Raw genomic sequence first — 17,893 nt, 5'->3', positions numbered from 1 at the left:
CTGGTGTCCCCAAGGTCCTGGGACACAAGTTTTAATGCTGCTTCATAAGGAAGGGGCTGGAGTCCAGCCCATTTATACCAATGACGTTATCACCATCGTTGTCATCACTGCCACCACCAGCGTCACTTCTGTCCCCGTCATCATTAGTGCTTGAATTGACTGAGTACTAGGAATGCGACTTCTCCTTCTTTCCCTCCCTCTCTCCCTTCCATTTTCTTAATTGCATACAACCCTTGTACCAAAGACCGTGGGAGAAGCTAGCTGGCACCACAGCCATGCAGCTTTGGTGCAGTCAAGCTCTGACCCAGGAAGAACAGGGCTTTGTGAAGCTCTCCACCTTGCAAGCCACCTAAAGTGCCCTCCCCTTCCTCCAGAGAGCCCACGTGAACTCTAGCTGCTCCAAATCAACAAACACAGCACTTACAGGTTCTTCACGTCTGTGATGCCGCGGAATGCCTTCCTCGGGACTCCCTGGATCTGGTTCTCGCTCAGATCTCTAAACAAGAATGGAAGAGGCAAACCAGTTAAAGACGGAGACCACATTCTCTGCATCTCATTACAACAAAACCCTCGGAGGCTGCCGGGGCTGCCCACCAGAAGTGTTTGAGGGCTGTTTAGTCTCAGGCCCCTGGCTGTTACAAGCCTATACATTGTTCTGCAAATGAGGACTTTTGTAGAAATAGTTACTGGAGGGGATCCGTTTGCCTCAGGGCAGGCACTATGGGTGGTCTCACACCTCCAGGCCACGAGCCAAGACTCCAGGTTATTTGTTACACACACTGCACCCCATTCAGTTCTGGCACCTCCCAAAGAAGACCCTTACTCCCCTTCCCTCAAGACATCCCTCTCTAACTCAAGGTCAACACCACTCACTCTCCCGTTTCTCAGGCAGTCCTTTGACACTCAAATTCTCTGCTCTTGCCATTTGGGATTGGAACTGAGCCTGGTCACTGGGTTTTCTGATAGGGACAGAGGGACTCATGCATTTCCACACATCCCATCCAAAACAGGGATCTCACTCCTCATTCTGCACTGAGGGATGCCAACCAACACACTGGCTGCTTCGAAGAAGGTATGGAAGAATGTTGTGTGTGGCCGGCTCCAACCCAAATTGTATAGAAGGATTTAAGAATCCCCTAGCTCCTCGATTTCCTTCCCCAAAATCATGCAGGCCTTTTGGGTTTGGTTTGTTCTCTGTTTTCATCTCTGTTTTTGCTAGACCAACCACGTGTGTTTGTTTTCATTCAGACCTCAAGCCTGCTTGGATCTCAGTGAGTAATCAATCCATAAAGACCCATCGGAGCCCCAGGCGTACGAGGGAGCTCTACCAAACACTGCAAGCAGCAAGGCTATTCCCATTCAGCCACCCGCTACAGGAGCATCTTCAAAGAGGGCAGGGGGAAGGGGACGCATGTGTGAAGATGGCACTGCCTGACTGCCGGCCCCTGCTATTTTTTCAGATATGAAAGGTGTCTATATGTACATACTCATAGACACAAATATACATGTCTGGGATTTTGAAAAGAAAACCCCTCAAATAATGAAGGAAAAAAGCCAACCATAGACATAACCACTGCTAACAACTATACACAGAGCATATAAATTTCACTGACATGACCTCCTAATGTATGGCCTATTCTAAACCGTTTTCCACATGCTATATTAGGAACATCTGTCTATGTCTTCACCAAGCACATCAATGCCGATATTTTTAATGGCCACACAGCATCTGATTGTATATATGGTTGGTTCACTGTATGACTGCAGTTGTAAAGTGGGTGCTGGCTCAACTTCTGTCATGTAACATTAGGATAGATGGGCAAGATGGCTCAGCAGGTAAGGAACTTGTTACCATGCCGGACAACCTGAATTTCATCTCTGGAACCCACATGGTAGAAGAAGTGAACTGATTCCTACAAGTTGTCCTCTGACCTTCACATATGTGCCAAGACATGTGCACACATGTGCATATGCACACATACACACAAAGTGTGAAAAGAATTTTTTTTTTTTTTAAAAGGAAACACTAGAACACATTTCTCTGTCCACACCCTTGGGGGCACATCTTAGGAATCTCCTTGGCACAAGGTCCTCCTGGGAGAGCTTGCTGGCTGCAGGAGAAACTCATCTTTGTTGAGTTCGCCCACAGATAGATTGGTGATGGATGCTCACGTGCTGATTTTTGAGACACCCCCTCAAAAGCTACTTCAAACATACATGGAAGAAGAGGCCAGACGGCCACATTCTACCAAAACTCGGGCAGTCTACAGGGACACTTTGCAAAATGGGAGGAGGGCAAATCAGAAAGCAGAAGAGAAACATCATCCATCCTTCTTCTGACACCTGCTGATAAGTGACAGGCACTCTGAGCAGCTGGCTGAACTTCAGGACAGTCGGGCTAGCCTTGGGCTACTCTCAGGCTCCAAACAAAGGCTTACTGTTGGGATAGGGTGTACCTATGAGTCCTAGACACCTTGGGGGCTGCCTAGCAGAGTGGTTCCCCCATTTCAAATTCAGTTTCCTCTTTCGACAACTGACGTAAGTAAATTCTGGTGCATAATAAGCTCTGATGCAGGCTCCCCCAGCCGGGCCTGATTCAATGAGCAGGGCTCCAGCCTGGAGTCGGGGCGCTGAACAAAAGCCCATGATGACAGGCAGAGGTCAGGCAGTGTCACCCAGGCCACTCGGCTGTTCTCCATCAGCCTCCACAGAGGGGGCTCAGGTCCTGTCATCTGACTAATGCAATTTCCACCAGGCATCTGGGCGGCCCTGGAGGCACCCGCAGCCACAATGGGCCCACTCTTTCCTGTCAAAGCCTGTCGGTCTCCAGACCACAGGCCTCTGTCCAATACCCTCTCAGGCTCTGCTGTTATCTTTGGCTGCTAGGGAGACGGGGTCTGGCCACATGTCTGATAAATGGCCGATGAGAAAAATCAGGGGAAAGGGGTTAGAAATCAAATAGGAAGAAGTTTTAGAACGGACAGCTTTAACCACTGCTGGGGGCTAGGAGGGGTGGCACCTATGCCCAGAAAGGGCATTAACCCATTTTGGACACCACATACTCTGAAACGTACCGGGGAAGCATGGTAGTTGTGTAGAAGTTCTGCCTGACAGTGTGGGGCAATGAAGAGAGGAGCGTGTTACTTCAACAGAAAGAGATGGTGTCCTGAGGGGAGATCATTCTCATGGGCAGGCCTCGGACAAAACCCTGCATTTGGGTGAAACAGCTGCTTTGGTTTTTCTGGTCACCCCATCCTTCCTGTAAATGGACCCAGCTTTGTTTCTACTTTAAAGAACCCCGGAAAGGGCACAGCTTTCTTTCCCGTCTCCCTGTCACTGTATTCGCCCCGTCCCAGTTGAGTAAAACACTAGATTGTAGGGAATTTATCCGCTCCCTGTGACAATCTGCTTGTAAATTTTATTAATTTTATTTTCTATTGAGCCTCTCCTCTACGGCTAACAATGCCGCCGCCATGCATCCGCAGGATTGTCTATTGATTTCATAAATACCTCCAGTGGGCTGACAAACTGACAGATTTAATGGTGTTACTGATGGGGTGTGGAGGAGGGCTCAGGACCGGGCGCTTCATTTTCGGTAACCATCCCTTCACAATTATCACAGGGCCTTTGTGAGGTTTCCTAATAGTGTGTTTATCTCGGCATGATGTCTGAGCACAGAGCTATTGTTAAGTCCGATCCTTGGGAGAGACAAGAGCAACCATTTGGGCTGACAATTAAATAAAAATAACAAAATCTATCCATGATGCCTAAGAGCCTAGTTCTGGTCAATTGCTTGTTCAGGTTTTAGTGTCGAAGAGGAAGAAACACGTAGAAGTGACCAGAATGGCATTTCCTCACCTTAAACAAAAGGAAGGCACAGGTTAAAAAAAAGTTGGGCTGTGTGAAGTGGGCTGAGCCTTTTAGGGTGCCAGGAAGAAAGATGGCAGGTCGGGAAGGCTTTCTTGGTTGGGAAGTGGGCTATGGATCAGGATGCCTTTTTAAATAATTAGGCCTCTGAAAGCTAAGGAGAACTGCATTAGCTAAAGTGCATTTCCCAGCTTCCGGAAAATGATTAACCGACTGATTATTCCATCCCAAAACATAGGACCAAAGAGGACTTATTAAGGAGACAGTAAGTGAAATAGGAGTTGGCAAGAACGGACCTATCCCACTTCCAGCCAGCCCTCCCGCAACCTTTTTAATTTACTAAAATGCTTTGGACACAGATTAACTTTCTTGGCAAATTTATTATTGCTTCATCTACCTTGAAGCAGGAACCGCGGACACTTTGATAAATGGATTGAAAGGTTGTCTAGTTCCAGAGGAGCCTTTGAAATGCTTCTGGGGCTCTACCCGCAATGTCAGGCACGCTTTGTTCTCGGGGCAACAGTGAATGACAGTCCTTCCTTCCACCCGCTACCCCTGCAGGACTGGGTACATTCATTCCAACTTGTCTGTATTAAACGGCAGTTTATACGTAGGGATGGGGGTGGGGGATGGGAGAGAGGCGTCGAGGTTTCAAACCCAACGATTATAAACTTATAAGATGGGCGGAAACTTCCAGAAACATTGTGAGTGCTTGTTTCTGAAGTGCACGGCGTGACTTCTAAGTAGTATGATCACTCAAGCTGCTTCAGTGTTCTGATTTAGTTCCCTCATCTTTTGAATGGGGTCACGGGCTTATCAGCTTCCTCGGCTGCGGGAACAAAACGGGGACACGTGGAAAGCACTTTGTGCACCTGGAGCACAGAGGACAATATGCAAATGGTGCTTTTACTTCCTGAGTTTCTTCCTCATTTAGGTTTGGATTTATGTAGCTAAAAATGTCCCCAGTCATCACCTGCAGGACAGGCACTTAAAACACAGAATAAAACACACTTGTGTTATTAGTATTCCTTCCATAAAAGTCTGCGGGGGAGATGAACGCTTCCCTTGTCCAGAATCTACAAAGGACTCTCCATATTTGATTCTAGATCATTTCATTCTGGTTGAAACAATAGAGATTGGTTCAAAAAAGAGGTTGAGACCTCCTAGAGAAGCAGATGAGTGCCCTGCTCAGGCATCATCAGAGAAGTTTCCTCCTGCAGCAGATGGGAAGACATACAGAGACACACAACAAGAAAACACAGAGGGACAGACCTTGGAATACTCAGCCCTAAGTGGGATGTCTCCATTAAATCCCTCCCCCCAGGACTCAGGAGACTTAGCCAAACAGGAGGTGGAAAGAGTGCTTGAGCCAGAGGAGATGGAGGACTTCAAGGATACAAGGCCTTCTAAACAGAGCATGACTGACACATATATAAACTAAGAGAGACTGTGGCAGCATGCACTGGGCCTCCACGGGTCTGCATCCAACGGGATCCTGGAGCTGAAAGGAGAAGTAGACAAGGGATGTTCTCCCCTCCACCCCAGACGCTCTCTCCAACTGATCACCACTTGCAAATAAAAAGTTTCCTCCAAGGGAGTCTCACCGGGAAACAAATCGCTCCTAAGGGTGGGTTGCATGCTCAGGAGTAGGTGGCCAACACAAAACAAACTCAACAGCATCCTTGGGGATTCTCTGTCTCAATGTTGAGTCGGGGTATGTTTTTTTTTTAATCTTACAGGTCTTTGCATATATATTACGGCTTCTGGCTTTATGTTTTTATGAGATTCCTCTGTGTGTGTGTGTGTGTGTGTGTGTGTGTGTGTGTGTGTATGTGTGTGTGTGTGTGTGTGTGAACATGTGTGTTTCTTGTGCTTTTCTTAGGCTCTTTTTCTTCTGTTTCTTTTTTTCCTGTTCTGATTTGTTTTTGTTTTATCTTATTTATCTTATTATCATTCCTTAGATGCCTGTTTGTTTTCTAAGGAGAGACAGAAAGAGTGTGGATCCAGATGGGAGGGGAAGTGGGGAGGATCTGGGAGGAGCAGGAGGAGGGGAAACCATAATCAGGATATATTGTATGAAAAAATTCTATTTTCAATACAAGAAAAAAGAAAGAAAGAGACAAAGAAAGAGAAAAGGGCTGAATTGGCTGAGAAACCAGGACTCTAAGGTTAAACAGTGGATTAACCAAGTCCTCAGGACTTCAGTCCAGAGAGCAGTAATACAGCAGGGAAACTTAACTGAGGTCTCCCTCAGCCTTAGCTCTTGGACCTGAGAGAGAAAGGACCGGACAGCGCTTTTCTTCAATCAAGGGGGCTGGCCTCTGTAGCCGCACTCCAGACAATCCTTGGTTAGGGACCACCCAAGAGAATTCAAACTTCCAGCCTGTGCTGCCCTCCTTAATGTAAGGGTAAGGGACACTAGCAACGTAGGACAAATGGCCGAAGAGTTCCTAGCTATGAGACTTATCAGTTAAGTCAAAAGCTGCTGGGAATGGAAGCCAGTACCAGGGGAGACAACTCATTGATAAGACAGCTTCAAAGACAATTCTCACCTGGGAAGTTGGTAGCGGACTGAAACATCGCTCCCCAAACAGGAATTAAGAGCCCACACAAGAAGCAGTCAATGAGATTTATAACTCTTTTGTCCAATGCTTCAATCCCTTTGCGCATGAGACTATTCAATGGTGCCCTTTCAGTAGCATTAAAAAAAATCCATCAACTCTCGATTAGCCAAACTAAAGTAGAGCATGATATAAAAAGCGTTTATATTTGGACCTATTATTGAATTTGGGATCAGGGTGGTGGATTACCAAGCTGATTCTCTTTGGCCTGAATATATGTTAAAATTACTTTCACATTCTCTGCCTAGTAGGAGGGAATTTTCCCATTGGTGCATTGAATGTATCAATCAAAACCCGTTTAGGGGTTTAAAGATTTCTGACAAGCAAGCCACAGATCTAATGTTTCTCGTATTCTCAACACCACTCCTTATATAAAACGAACCCTGGCTTCCCCTCCATGAAGCCACAACTCCTAATGTATGATATTCCTGTGACTGATCACTTTGCTCTGAGAATTAAAGGGAAAACATTGTTTTTCCTTACTTGATGCTATGTGGCAAGAGGGACAGACTTGGAGGCAAAATTATTCCCTGGGGATTTTACTGTGTGGACTTCAGGGAAGATTTATCTTAATAGGTAAATCTCTTCTGCAGGCAATTTATCTTAATAAGCAAGATTATATATTTGCAGTTGGGTCACCGTCAATATCAAATGAGCAACCAGCGAGCGTATGTCTCGGCTAAGAAGCCTGGCTCCCTGCAGCTGGGTATGTCTAGTCAATGGTGTCCTTTGTCGCAGGGAGACGACAATAGTGTAATGGAATCATTTCCTGAAGAACTGTCACCTGTCTCAGGGACACAGAGAATCAAAGTATGTCTTCTGTGGAGGGGCAGGGAATGGCCCACAATCACTTCCCAGCATTCCAGCCGTGTTTCTGGCTTTCACTGCAGGAGTCTACATTACCTCCTACCTTGATATGAAAAAGTGAATGCAAGGTGTCAGTGAGGCTGCTTGTGTCCTGCCTTTCCTTACACACTCACCAGAAACTTCCTTTATCATTTGGGTGGTTAAGAGCAGTGGATTGAATGCCAGTTTACACTATGCTTCCTTCAGGAAAGACGAACCAAGAGCCTACTATGTGCTACACACAGAAGCAAACAGGACTGACCACTCACCAGTTCTTCTGGAACTCATTAGTTAACCTAGACACAAAGAAACAGACTCCTGGACAGTGACAAATATAAAATATGCCCTGCACACCTCTAGAACCGAGAGCAATATTTTTAATGCTACTTGATTTTCAACAGGAAGAAAGCCCGTCTCTAAATGCACACTACTTTTATGAATTTGTCTTTTGCTCAGGACCCAAAATTATTTTGAGTTTTGAGAGCTTGAGAGAAAGATGCCAGCTTGCATCCCCAAGACTTTCGGGAACACAGTCTGACTTCATCAGGAACTTAGGCTTTGTCTTTCAGAGCGACCTATGAAAAAATTATGGCGGGATGAAGATGTGGCTGAGCATGAACAGGGTACAGGATAGCCATTCTCAGACAACTGGTCAGAATTTATAGGTTGTACTGCCAATATTCTGTCAATTATTTTAGAGTCAGAAATGAGAATGGTATCATGAATAATTCGGTTCACTTCACCTTGGTCTTTCAGAGACACTGAGGCCATTCAGGATCCAGTGATCGTGTCCAGGTTTTTCTTCAATAGAATCCAGAAGAGGGGAACTGGATTGAGATATTGAAGAAACAAGGCTGGCCAGAAGTTATTGGGGCTGGGTGATCAGAAAAAAAATCACTCATTGCTTACACTTTACTTCGAAATATGTATGAATTTCTTATAAAAAATTAATGTGGGTTCCTAGGACCCACCCCAGATCTACTGCACCAGACACCTGATGGGTCCTGGAGTCAAACATTTGAATGATTCTGAGAATCACATGTACGATGTCAGGTGCCAACTTCATATCCCAAGTTTGCTGTTAAACAGGCTGTATCTCTTTAAGGATATCTATTCAGTGCTTTCAGCTCCCACCTGTACTTACACATTTTAGACTGGGCATCACAGAAAATGGAAAGCAAGTGCTTTCTAAACCCTATTATCCTCACTTGATTAGTACGAGGCTGACACACTACACCCTACTGTCTTAACAATTGAAGCCTGTCTCTGGGGAAAATCTTGGGCCCTACATGCAAAGGTGCTTAGATGTAAAGATGTTCTAGAAGACTGCTGGCGATGTGCCAGACTGCTTGTGGTGTGAACAGAGCATCAGAGTAGAGTCTGAAGTGGAAAGAGAGACATAATTTGTACTTTGGAAGACTGCTCACCGGCTCCTTGGGGAGGCTGACCTAGGAGGGAGAGGGGGCAGTGGGTGTTTCTCCCTTCCCTGTGATCCTAGAGGAATGGCAGGAAGACACAGAGCCCTTTGCCTCTGGAATCTCACAGACCTCGGGAGAGATGCTTACTGCTGGATGAGGACACTCTTGGAGGATCCTCTCAGACAGTGGTTTCCTACAGTGTTCTACAAGGTTCTCTAGGGGAGAAATCACAGGGGGTTGACAGCTAGGCTGGGCAGCCAGGATCAGATACTGTGATAGAGCCCAGGATGCTGGCCTGTGTGCCAAACACAATGGAGCTTCTGAGCACACACAAGGAAAGGGTCGGTTAAACTGCAGTGGGTACAGGAGGCTGTGCATGGAGAGATCACTGGTTTGCTCTGATTAGTTATCAACACAGGTATCCTTTGTGTCCCTTTCCAGGCAGATGGTCTAAAGAGCACACACTCAACTGCTTGGGGGTCTGCTGAGAAAGTAAATAGATAAGTCACACTGAGGACAGTGGGGAAGAGGGACACTAAACTGGACCAATGCAGGGCTACATACGCTAGTTTCCAACAAGCCAACACTAAACAACTTGTCTGGTCACCAGGACACTTCAGCCCTGGGTTTCATTTGACTGGTAAGCTAAAGATTGTGACCAATGAAGAGACAGACACTGTCAACCCTTTGGGAAATCTGCTAATTACAGAATGGCACTCAACCACAGATGTGTGACATGAGCCACAGACGCAACTTAAAAATTTTCATTAGTCACATTCGAAGTGGGAAAAAGAAATGACTGAAGGGCCAGCAAGATGGCTCAGCAGGTAAAGGTGTTTGCCACCAAACCTGACAACCTGAGTTTGATCCCAGGATCTATATGGTAGGAGGAGAGAACAGACTCCCAGATACCTTCTGACTTCCATATGTACACCATGGCCTTTGTGGGCCCCCACATACAAGTGTGTGTGTTTTGCACGCTAAATAAAGGTGCAAAACTAAATTGTTATTAATTTCAGTAAGGCACTTTAAAAACACTGCATTTAAAATATTGTCACGGGCATGCAATCAGTTTAAAAACGTAGAGACTGTTTTTCGCAGCAAGTCCTTAAAACTTGACGTGTATTTCACGTACACACCAAACTGGACCAGGGCACATCCTAAATGGCCAATGGCTACATATAGCTACTTCCTGCTGCCTGACAGTGCTGTGCTAGAATAAGGGTTAGGAGCTGTAGCTTCAGGGCCTCTCATCGTTCAGAGGGGCCCATCTTTAGAGGAGTCCAGTGTGGGACTTGAAAGTCCAGGTATAACAATAACAGGGTTGAAACTCATAGACGCAGGGAAGCAAACCCCAGCTTGAAACATTTCAATCAACTAAGACATCCCCCCTGAGGACCTCCTTCCAATCACACAATTTTTCCAGTTGTTCAGTCTTATCACTCTTCCAGGGCTGGCAGAGTTAACAAATGCTTCCAGTCCAAACCAAAAACTTTCTTCTTTTAATTATTCTCCGCAACTCCAACTAATGCTCTTTCTGTTAATGAAGCAGCATTATAATTGACTGATCATCTCCAGCAAAGGATGCAGAGTCTGAGCTTCTCCACAGCTCACTAATCCCTAGGATTATCACAATTTAGCGACAAGGCAGTTGCATTAGATGGGATTGGGGAGCTCTCATTAGCAGCCCAATTATGCCCTCTTTTCTAGTCTAGCCTTCCTCATGCCACTGAGTGGTCCAGGAAGCAGGAGCAGGATTCCAACAGCAATGCAGGTCCTCCAGAGTCCATGCACATGTACATTTCCATGCAACTATTCGAAAGTCTGCATTTGTACATCACCTATTAGAGTCTGTGTGCATGTACCTCACTACGCACCTGTCAGAGTTCCTATGTGTACACATCACCACTTACCCATCAGAGTCCCCATGTGTACACTTCACTATGCTCCCATCTGAGTCCCTGCATATGTACATCACCATGTAACTGTCAGAGTCCCTGTGTATGTATGTCACTAGGTACCAATGAGAGTCCTGTACAGTACAGTAATTACAACCTGGTCAGAGTCCCTCCATATGTACATCATCATGTATCTGCCGGAGTCCCTGTATATGCACATCACTATGTACCCATCAGAGTCCCTGTGTATGTCATTATGTACCCATTATGTACCTCTGCATGCATATCACTATGCATCTGCCAGAATCACCACATATACTCTCCACTAGGCACCCATCAGAGTCACAACTGAGCTTTGGATGTGGTGGAATTGGATGCCGAAACATCTGATTGTAAATCTCTAATTTTGTACCTGAGATAGTGCCACGCCAAGTTTTGGGCTTGATGGAATCTTTGGTTTATCAACCTGGTGTAAGGAAAGGGTTCACCTGGTCCAAAAGAATGGTGACATGCATTCTATATTTTCTCTTTGTTTGAGGTGATGGGTCTGCCTCCTGGGGTTGGGGAAACAGGCTCACTTCTATGCAATCTACCCTCCCCTGAGCTTGACATATTATTCTGTTCCCCACCCCCTCCTTCTCCGTGCCTCTTCTTGGCAGCCAGCTGAGGCTTTCATCCCTAATTTGATTGTTGTAGCTGACATTGTCAATCTGAAATCCAGTAGCATATCTAATGCCGGCTGGACAAGGGGGAAGGCATGAGGATGAGAGGGGGAGGCAATTCATCTCAAGAAGTAGCTTTATGTAAATCGATCCTTTGGCCCGAATGCTGGAGCCAGGCATTTGCTGATTAATTGGAGAAGTGTCCTTGTCCCCATGTCTTCTTTGGAGAGATGGCCCAAATTGAGTCCTCTCCTCTTCACAAAGACATTCCCATGCCAAAAAGCTTTTACCATTAGAAGATGAAACCCTGTGAGCGAGGGGGAGGGGATGGTGGGGAAGCGGGGGCTCTTATGGAATTGTTCTAAATTGAGGCATGTGCGTTTGGCCTACTTGGTGATTAATTGCTAACTGGGCCCCTCTTTTTGCCTCTGAGTTGGAGGACTGATAGCCTAGGTTCAGGGGCGACAGTCCCAGGAGTGAGATATATTTAGGCATAATTAGCAAAAATTGAGAGGAGGGGAACTCTGTTTCTAATGATTTTGTTTTTAGTAAATTGATATTTTTTGGTTAGAACTTGAGTCCATTCTGTCTGTGTCAGGGAGGGGGTGGGGATAGAAATGATTCAATCTCTCTTTCATGTCCTTTTAACCTTTCCAACAAAACAGAGCTTAAACAAAATGGAAGATCATCTCCAATGTGGTCCTTTTAACTTAGTCCCGGTCCCAAGCTCCTGCTAAATTTGACTTCCCCAAAAAGCCAGAGGCAAATTAGCCACCTGGATCCTGGCTGAAGGAAGTTTGGATCTAGAGGGATTAGCTGTCATTCAGCTTACATGGAGGTAGCTTCGGAAGCTGCATGGTCTTTCTGCTGGCCCCCTATACCTCAGCTTCATGCAGTTTTTGCTGTTATATTCTGTATATATCTTAAAATATATCTGTTGGATGGATTAAAAAGAAAATCTTGCCAGGCAGTGGTGGCACATGCCTTTAATCCTAGCACTCAGGAGGCAGAGGCAGGCGGACCTCTTGGTTCGAGGCTAGCCTGGTCTACAAAGTGAGTTCCTGGACAGCCAGGGATTGACAGTGAAACCCTGTCTCTAAACCCCGTCCCCCAACCAAAACAAAACAAAACAAAACAAAACTTAAGTAAAAATGATTTCATGCCACTACTTGGTTCATGGAGGATCCAGAACACATCTCAAACTTTGGTCCATTTTATCCCCCACATCCAGTTAGTTCCTTCTGAGTATAAAGAGACCTTGCTACCCTCCCTGTCTATTGCCACTCCCTATTGGGAGTATTATGTTTGGTGAGTCATGTCACTAGAACAGACTTGCAAAGAGGAAGCACAGACAAGGCCTCACAGAGAGGTTCAGTGAACTGAGCCCAAGTGTGGGAACGAGCAGTCATACCCGAAGGCAGGCTAGGCACATGACCCCCTGTTTCCTCTGAAGAAAGCGGAGGCCTGGCCTCAAAGAATACAGCAGATTAGAAGATGAATTCAATGACGAAGAAAGAGTTCTATGTCCGACAATGCTTCTTCACCAAGAAGGTCTCCTTGCTCCCCTTCTGAAGCCCAGGGTAACAATGGAACGCCATGCTCCAGGATGCCTTCAGCACACATTAACAGAGGAGCTGAATGTGGGAGCCAGGCAGGGCCAAGGTTCGCACTGTCTCTGGGAACAGCAGACGCTGTGACTTGACTCCTCCATTCCAAGCTGCCGAAGACCCAGAAACCCTCCCGATACTGAGGATTATGGGAGGGCGGAAATGCGAAGAGAGGAAGCTAGAAGGGCTAAGCCTTCAAGATGGTTGGGAAGCTGGAGCCTGTCCCTAAATCTGGACTGCACTGCAACCCTGACAACCCAAGCTGACCACGGGAAAAGCGACTCTGAGCTTCAGATCCCTTCCACAAGACTGTACAGAGTGCCCTTAGCTCCTCCCTCCTCTAAGGGAGACAGTGTTGAGGTTACCCCATGCGGGCCTTTTATTTTTTTTTCCCTTGAAGGGTGTGGGTGCACTGGGTGCACTGGGGGATGGTAGGGAGGTACTACTGAGCCTTGGCTGTAGCGGCTCAGGGGCTGGAACTTGGAATTCAGGGCTGCAGCTCAAGGAAATATGGCTTGTATATACCTGTTCTTTCTTGTAGCTTTTCAGAACCCCATTAAACAAGTGAAACTTCCACGGTGAAGGTGAGATGCTATCCCGGGGCCATCTGCCGATAAAATCAATACAGCTTCAGAAAGGCTCAAAATTATCTTCTACCAAAGGAGGAAAACCATTCAGCAAGTGCCCAACGCCGTGAATGACAAGGCTGGCCTCTGGAAGCCCAGCACCAGCTGACGTACATAGGCACTGAAGTCATCACATCATATTAACAGTATACATTTCTTGCCACGATCCCCGGCACTATTTGATGTTCTATGCAAAGCGGTTTCGGTTATTGCTAATGATTCACACCGTGGATGCCGGAGTAAAGGAGAGACACTGTTCTCTTGCTTACGTAAAGATGGATGCAGGTCAATAGATTTACATCTCGTTTGAGGTTAACACTATTGTTTAATTCCAGGCCTGCTTCTGGCCTTTGAGCTTGAAAAGTTTGAGGTGAAGGACATGGGCACTAGGTGGATCCAGAGAAATCAATTAGTGGTGAATGTGACCCACGAGTCAGGCACCAAACGCAATAAGCTCTCCAGTCTCTGACAAAGAGGAAAGGACCTCCATGGTGGGAGAAAAGGGGTAGAGGAGAGGCTTCTTCAGAAATTCCTCCTTCATCTCCCTAGGTCTGCTCACTGGCTACCCCTAAGCCATCTACCTTCTCCTGGAAATATGACATCTTTTACACCTGTCTCAGGAGGCAGAGAGGTACAGTGATGTCAACTCAGCCCAGTATCTGGAAGATTCTATCATGAACTCCAGCCTCTGCTAGGAGAGTGACTTTAAGACCAGACTGCACTGTGTGAATCTTGGTTTCCTCCTCTGTAAAACAGGGGCCGCGAAATTACTGATGTCAGAGAGTTCCTGTAAGATGGTGAGTGAGTTCAGGGCCCACGGTTTGTTCTCTGGCGCGTGTAAACACTCACTAAATATTAACACTATTTGAACCTCCTGAAGTCAACATTCAAACACTCTAGGAGACAGCTAAATTCCGGCCTTCTTCCCCCAGAGACCAAAACAGTGTGTGGACTGGATCTCAAAGGTCTCTCAAAAGGCTGACTCCCAAGGTAGTAGGGAGACAGAGGACCTTAAGAGAACTGGGGTCTACCGGAAGCTATGTAGATCATTGCAGTGTGCTGTGGAGGGAAGCAGTGGGACTCAGGTGCCCTCTTCCTTTATTCTGTTTCATGGCTATGAGTCAAACGGGCTCTGTTTACCTTGTAGTGCCTCATCACAGGCCCAGATGCAATAGGGCCAGTAGGTCATTGACTGGAACCCCCATAAAACCTTTTCTCTTGACAAACTGATTGTCTCAGCTATTTTGTTATAGTGATGAGAAATTAACTCACGCATACAAGGGCTCTAACACTGGAAAGCGGCATAGGCCAAGTTCAACATGGAGGAGGCAATGATTGGGTCCCACTCAGCCTCTGTACAACCCTTCCAACAGTCCTTCAGGAAGACTCTTGTTTATGGATCTGGCCAATCTCTGGACTAGAGAGGGATGGGAGCCTAGGCTGCAGCAGCCCAGCACCTGGGAAGCTGGGTAGGAAGTGATTGACCATGCAGTGACTGCTCTGCTTGGGAGGAGTCGTAGGAGACGTCACAGGAGAAGGGAAAGAGAGGCCAACCTGAAGGCTCCTGGGGGCCCAGTGAGGGCAGCTGTGAGCCTGAAGCCCTGACAGGGGGATCAGGAGCAGCTTCGAACACCATGCAGATCTGGGCTGAGAGCAGAATGTAGGTCAGTTACCCCTGTATGACTTAGGGACAAAGTATCCTCTGCGCTGGGAGGAAGCTAGGGATGTGGGCCACCTTGCAAAGGGCTATGAGAGGGAAAGGCGACGGTCCCTCAAGGCAGCAAGGATAATTGAAATTTGTTGCTCCTGACACCGATTCCTTCCACGGAGAAAATTCATATTGCTCTTTTCAAACCATTTCAAGGCTTATATTTCAACAAAGATCGTCATTACTAGGGTGACTACAGCATACCTGGAGAGTTAGGTGCTGTGGGTCAAAGCTAGGACAATGAGAAGACACAGTCCAGAGAGACATCAGAAGGGGACAGCAGGGATGACATCACTTTACAGACCAGCTGCTTGAGGCAGAACACTGGGGACTCCCTTCCCGTCTCTGAAGCCTGTGGGGTGGCTGTTGTAGGAGCAAAGTCCCTAGAGCTAGTGTGGACTCTCAGTCTGGGAATCAGTGGTCCCTAGACAAAGGAGAGGACAGAAAGGGAGAAGGACAGAGACAGACAGGTAGAGAGACACAAAAAGGCAGACAGAGAAGCAGGGAGACCAAGGCCGTGAGGCAGAAACAATAAGAACATAGAAGAGGAAAAGTCAATTAGGATAGAGGTATACACACTTACTCCCGAGCACCCGGCTCCAAGAGGCAGAGGAGCAGAGGAAACCCCAGACAGAAGCCCAGAGGGTATACGAGACAGGCCAGTAAAGGTTCTCCCCAAGTCCCTATCACCAGGAACAAGAGGAGAGTACAGCTCTGGGGACAATGAAGTGCTCTTTCTGCGTCTGGAGCTGTGCTGAGTTCAGGCCTCTTCACCACAGCCCAGCCTTTGTCTCCCCCAAACAATTCCCCCACCCAGGAGGGGCGCTCTCAGGACAGGGGAGGTCTGCTGGGCCTTTCTGAGTGAGTACAGATCTCTAGCAGCTCCCCTGTCCTGTCTGTCTGAGCTCTGGAAGCCAGACACAAGGTCTGAACGGAGCTGACTTGTGGAGGCTTCAAACTTTTTACATTACAAAGCAAGTTTTTAAAAGCCCCATAAAATTTCAAGGCACATACTTAATGTTCAAATGGCTGAATGTATTGATCTCTACCCATCCTCTAGTATCTTAAGTTTACCCAGAGGACCGTTTTATTTAATTAACTCACTGCTTTATTAATATAAATATTCTCCTATTGATCATAAGAGGGCCTGGCAGGCACTCAAGCTGGATGTACATCACCTTCACTCCCAGCAGTACCACTTAGAGGAGTAGCCGGCTGGGGATCAAGGAGAGTGGCAGGAAGTGGTCCCTGGGGAACGGCAGGAGCAGATGAACCTATAGCAATTTTATGGAGTTCTTTCTTTCCTTTCTTTCTTTCTTTCTTTCTTTCTTTCTTTCTTTCTTTCTTTCTTTCTTTCTTTCTTTCTTTCTTTTTAAGATACAGCTCCTTGCATCTCTTAAAGCAGAAAGCATATGGAAATGAGACATGAAAATGGTCTTGGCTTACACGTATCAATTAAGCATGTCAATACTTTAATTAAATCTTTCAACTAATGAGATTTATCCCAATGAATATGTTTTATAGTTATAATAGCTTTTTTGGCCACTGTTCAAAATGTCAAATAAATTGTGAAAAGGAATTAAAGAAAAAAAAAAAGGGGGGGCATAATTGACGTTCTGAACCGAAGCCAGTTTCTTCCCTCCCCCCCTCTTTCTCTGCATTCATGTGATTTTCCAGAATGTATGGAAAGTAATGGGCCTTATAATGGCCCGGCTTTTTAAGACTCTTTTAATCCTTCAATTCTAATTCTTCTTATCAACTTCTCTGAGGCTCACACCACTGAACCTGCAAAGCCCCCACCCCCACCCCCACCCCCACCCCCACCCCCACCCCCACCCCCAGCTTGTTCCTTAATATCTGGAACCTTCTGTGGCATCCACAGCAGGAAAGCACACCCACGGGGCCTGGTAAATATAACCACAAACAAAATGGCACAGGGTCAAGAGACCCCTTAAGAGAGGGTGGAGAATGTGACTCCAGATACCCCGGTAGGGCCACCCAGTAGAAGGCACTTGCCTGAGGTGATCAAGGCTCCGTGTTTGACTCCACACACGGCAATAAAAGATAGAGATAAAGGTCTTCTTAATCTGTCATGTAAAAGCCTGCCTCCAAACTATTATTTAACTAAGTGGTCTAGCAAAGAAAGTGAAGACTCTTACTTCTCTCACTTTTTTTTTTAAGTTTTTCTAGTACTTTCTTAATCTAATTTTGTCTCTAACCAACATATTTCTCTAAGAACGAAAACAGGGAAGGCCTTGTGACAGGTACAAACTTAAAGTCACAAACAGTGAAGAAAGAAGTTTGAAGACGCTGCCGGGCAGGGCACTCATTGGTGCTGCTGTTGTCTTGGTCTCTTGACTGTAAATCGGAGACAGGCAGGGAGCACTAGCCTGCAGGTTCAGGGTCACCGTGGAAACCGGAAGACGCTAAAGAGAGAATGACAGACAGGACGTACATTTTTCTGGGGGCACTCAACCAGAATACATATGCACATTCCAAAGTTTGCATATTCTAGTCCCCAAACCTCATCCAAGCAGTTGGGTGGATGCTGCCCCTGGAGAGGGGACAGGAAGCAGGGTGAGGCACCTTTTGTTCTTCTTGGATCTATGATTCCCTTCCCATTTCCTAAGGAAGGATGGC

The 17,893-nt window shown here is 46.5% G+C and overlaps 1 protein-coding gene across 1 annotated transcript in view; it reads right to left on the bottom strand.

Moving 5' to 3' along the window:
* Positions 1–17,893, bottom strand: part of LOC131916537 (slit homolog 3 protein-like) — a 562,664-nt gene that overhangs the window by 162,752 nt on the left and 382,019 nt on the right. The window contains exon 5 of the mRNA XM_059269895.1: positions 425–496. Coding sequence (XP_059125878.1) covers positions 425–496 — 72 coding nt within the window. The remainder of the gene's footprint in view (positions 1–424; positions 497–17,893) is intronic.

The sequence above is a fragment of the Peromyscus eremicus genome, chromosome 8a, assembly GCF_949786415.1.
Source record: "Peromyscus eremicus chromosome 8a, PerEre_H2_v1, whole genome shotgun sequence".
In the NCBI taxonomy this organism is placed as follows: Eukaryota; Metazoa; Chordata; class Mammalia; order Rodentia; family Cricetidae; genus Peromyscus; species Peromyscus eremicus.
Note: the sequence above shows the minus strand (reverse complement) of the source record. Positions and strands in the feature narration are given on the sequence as shown.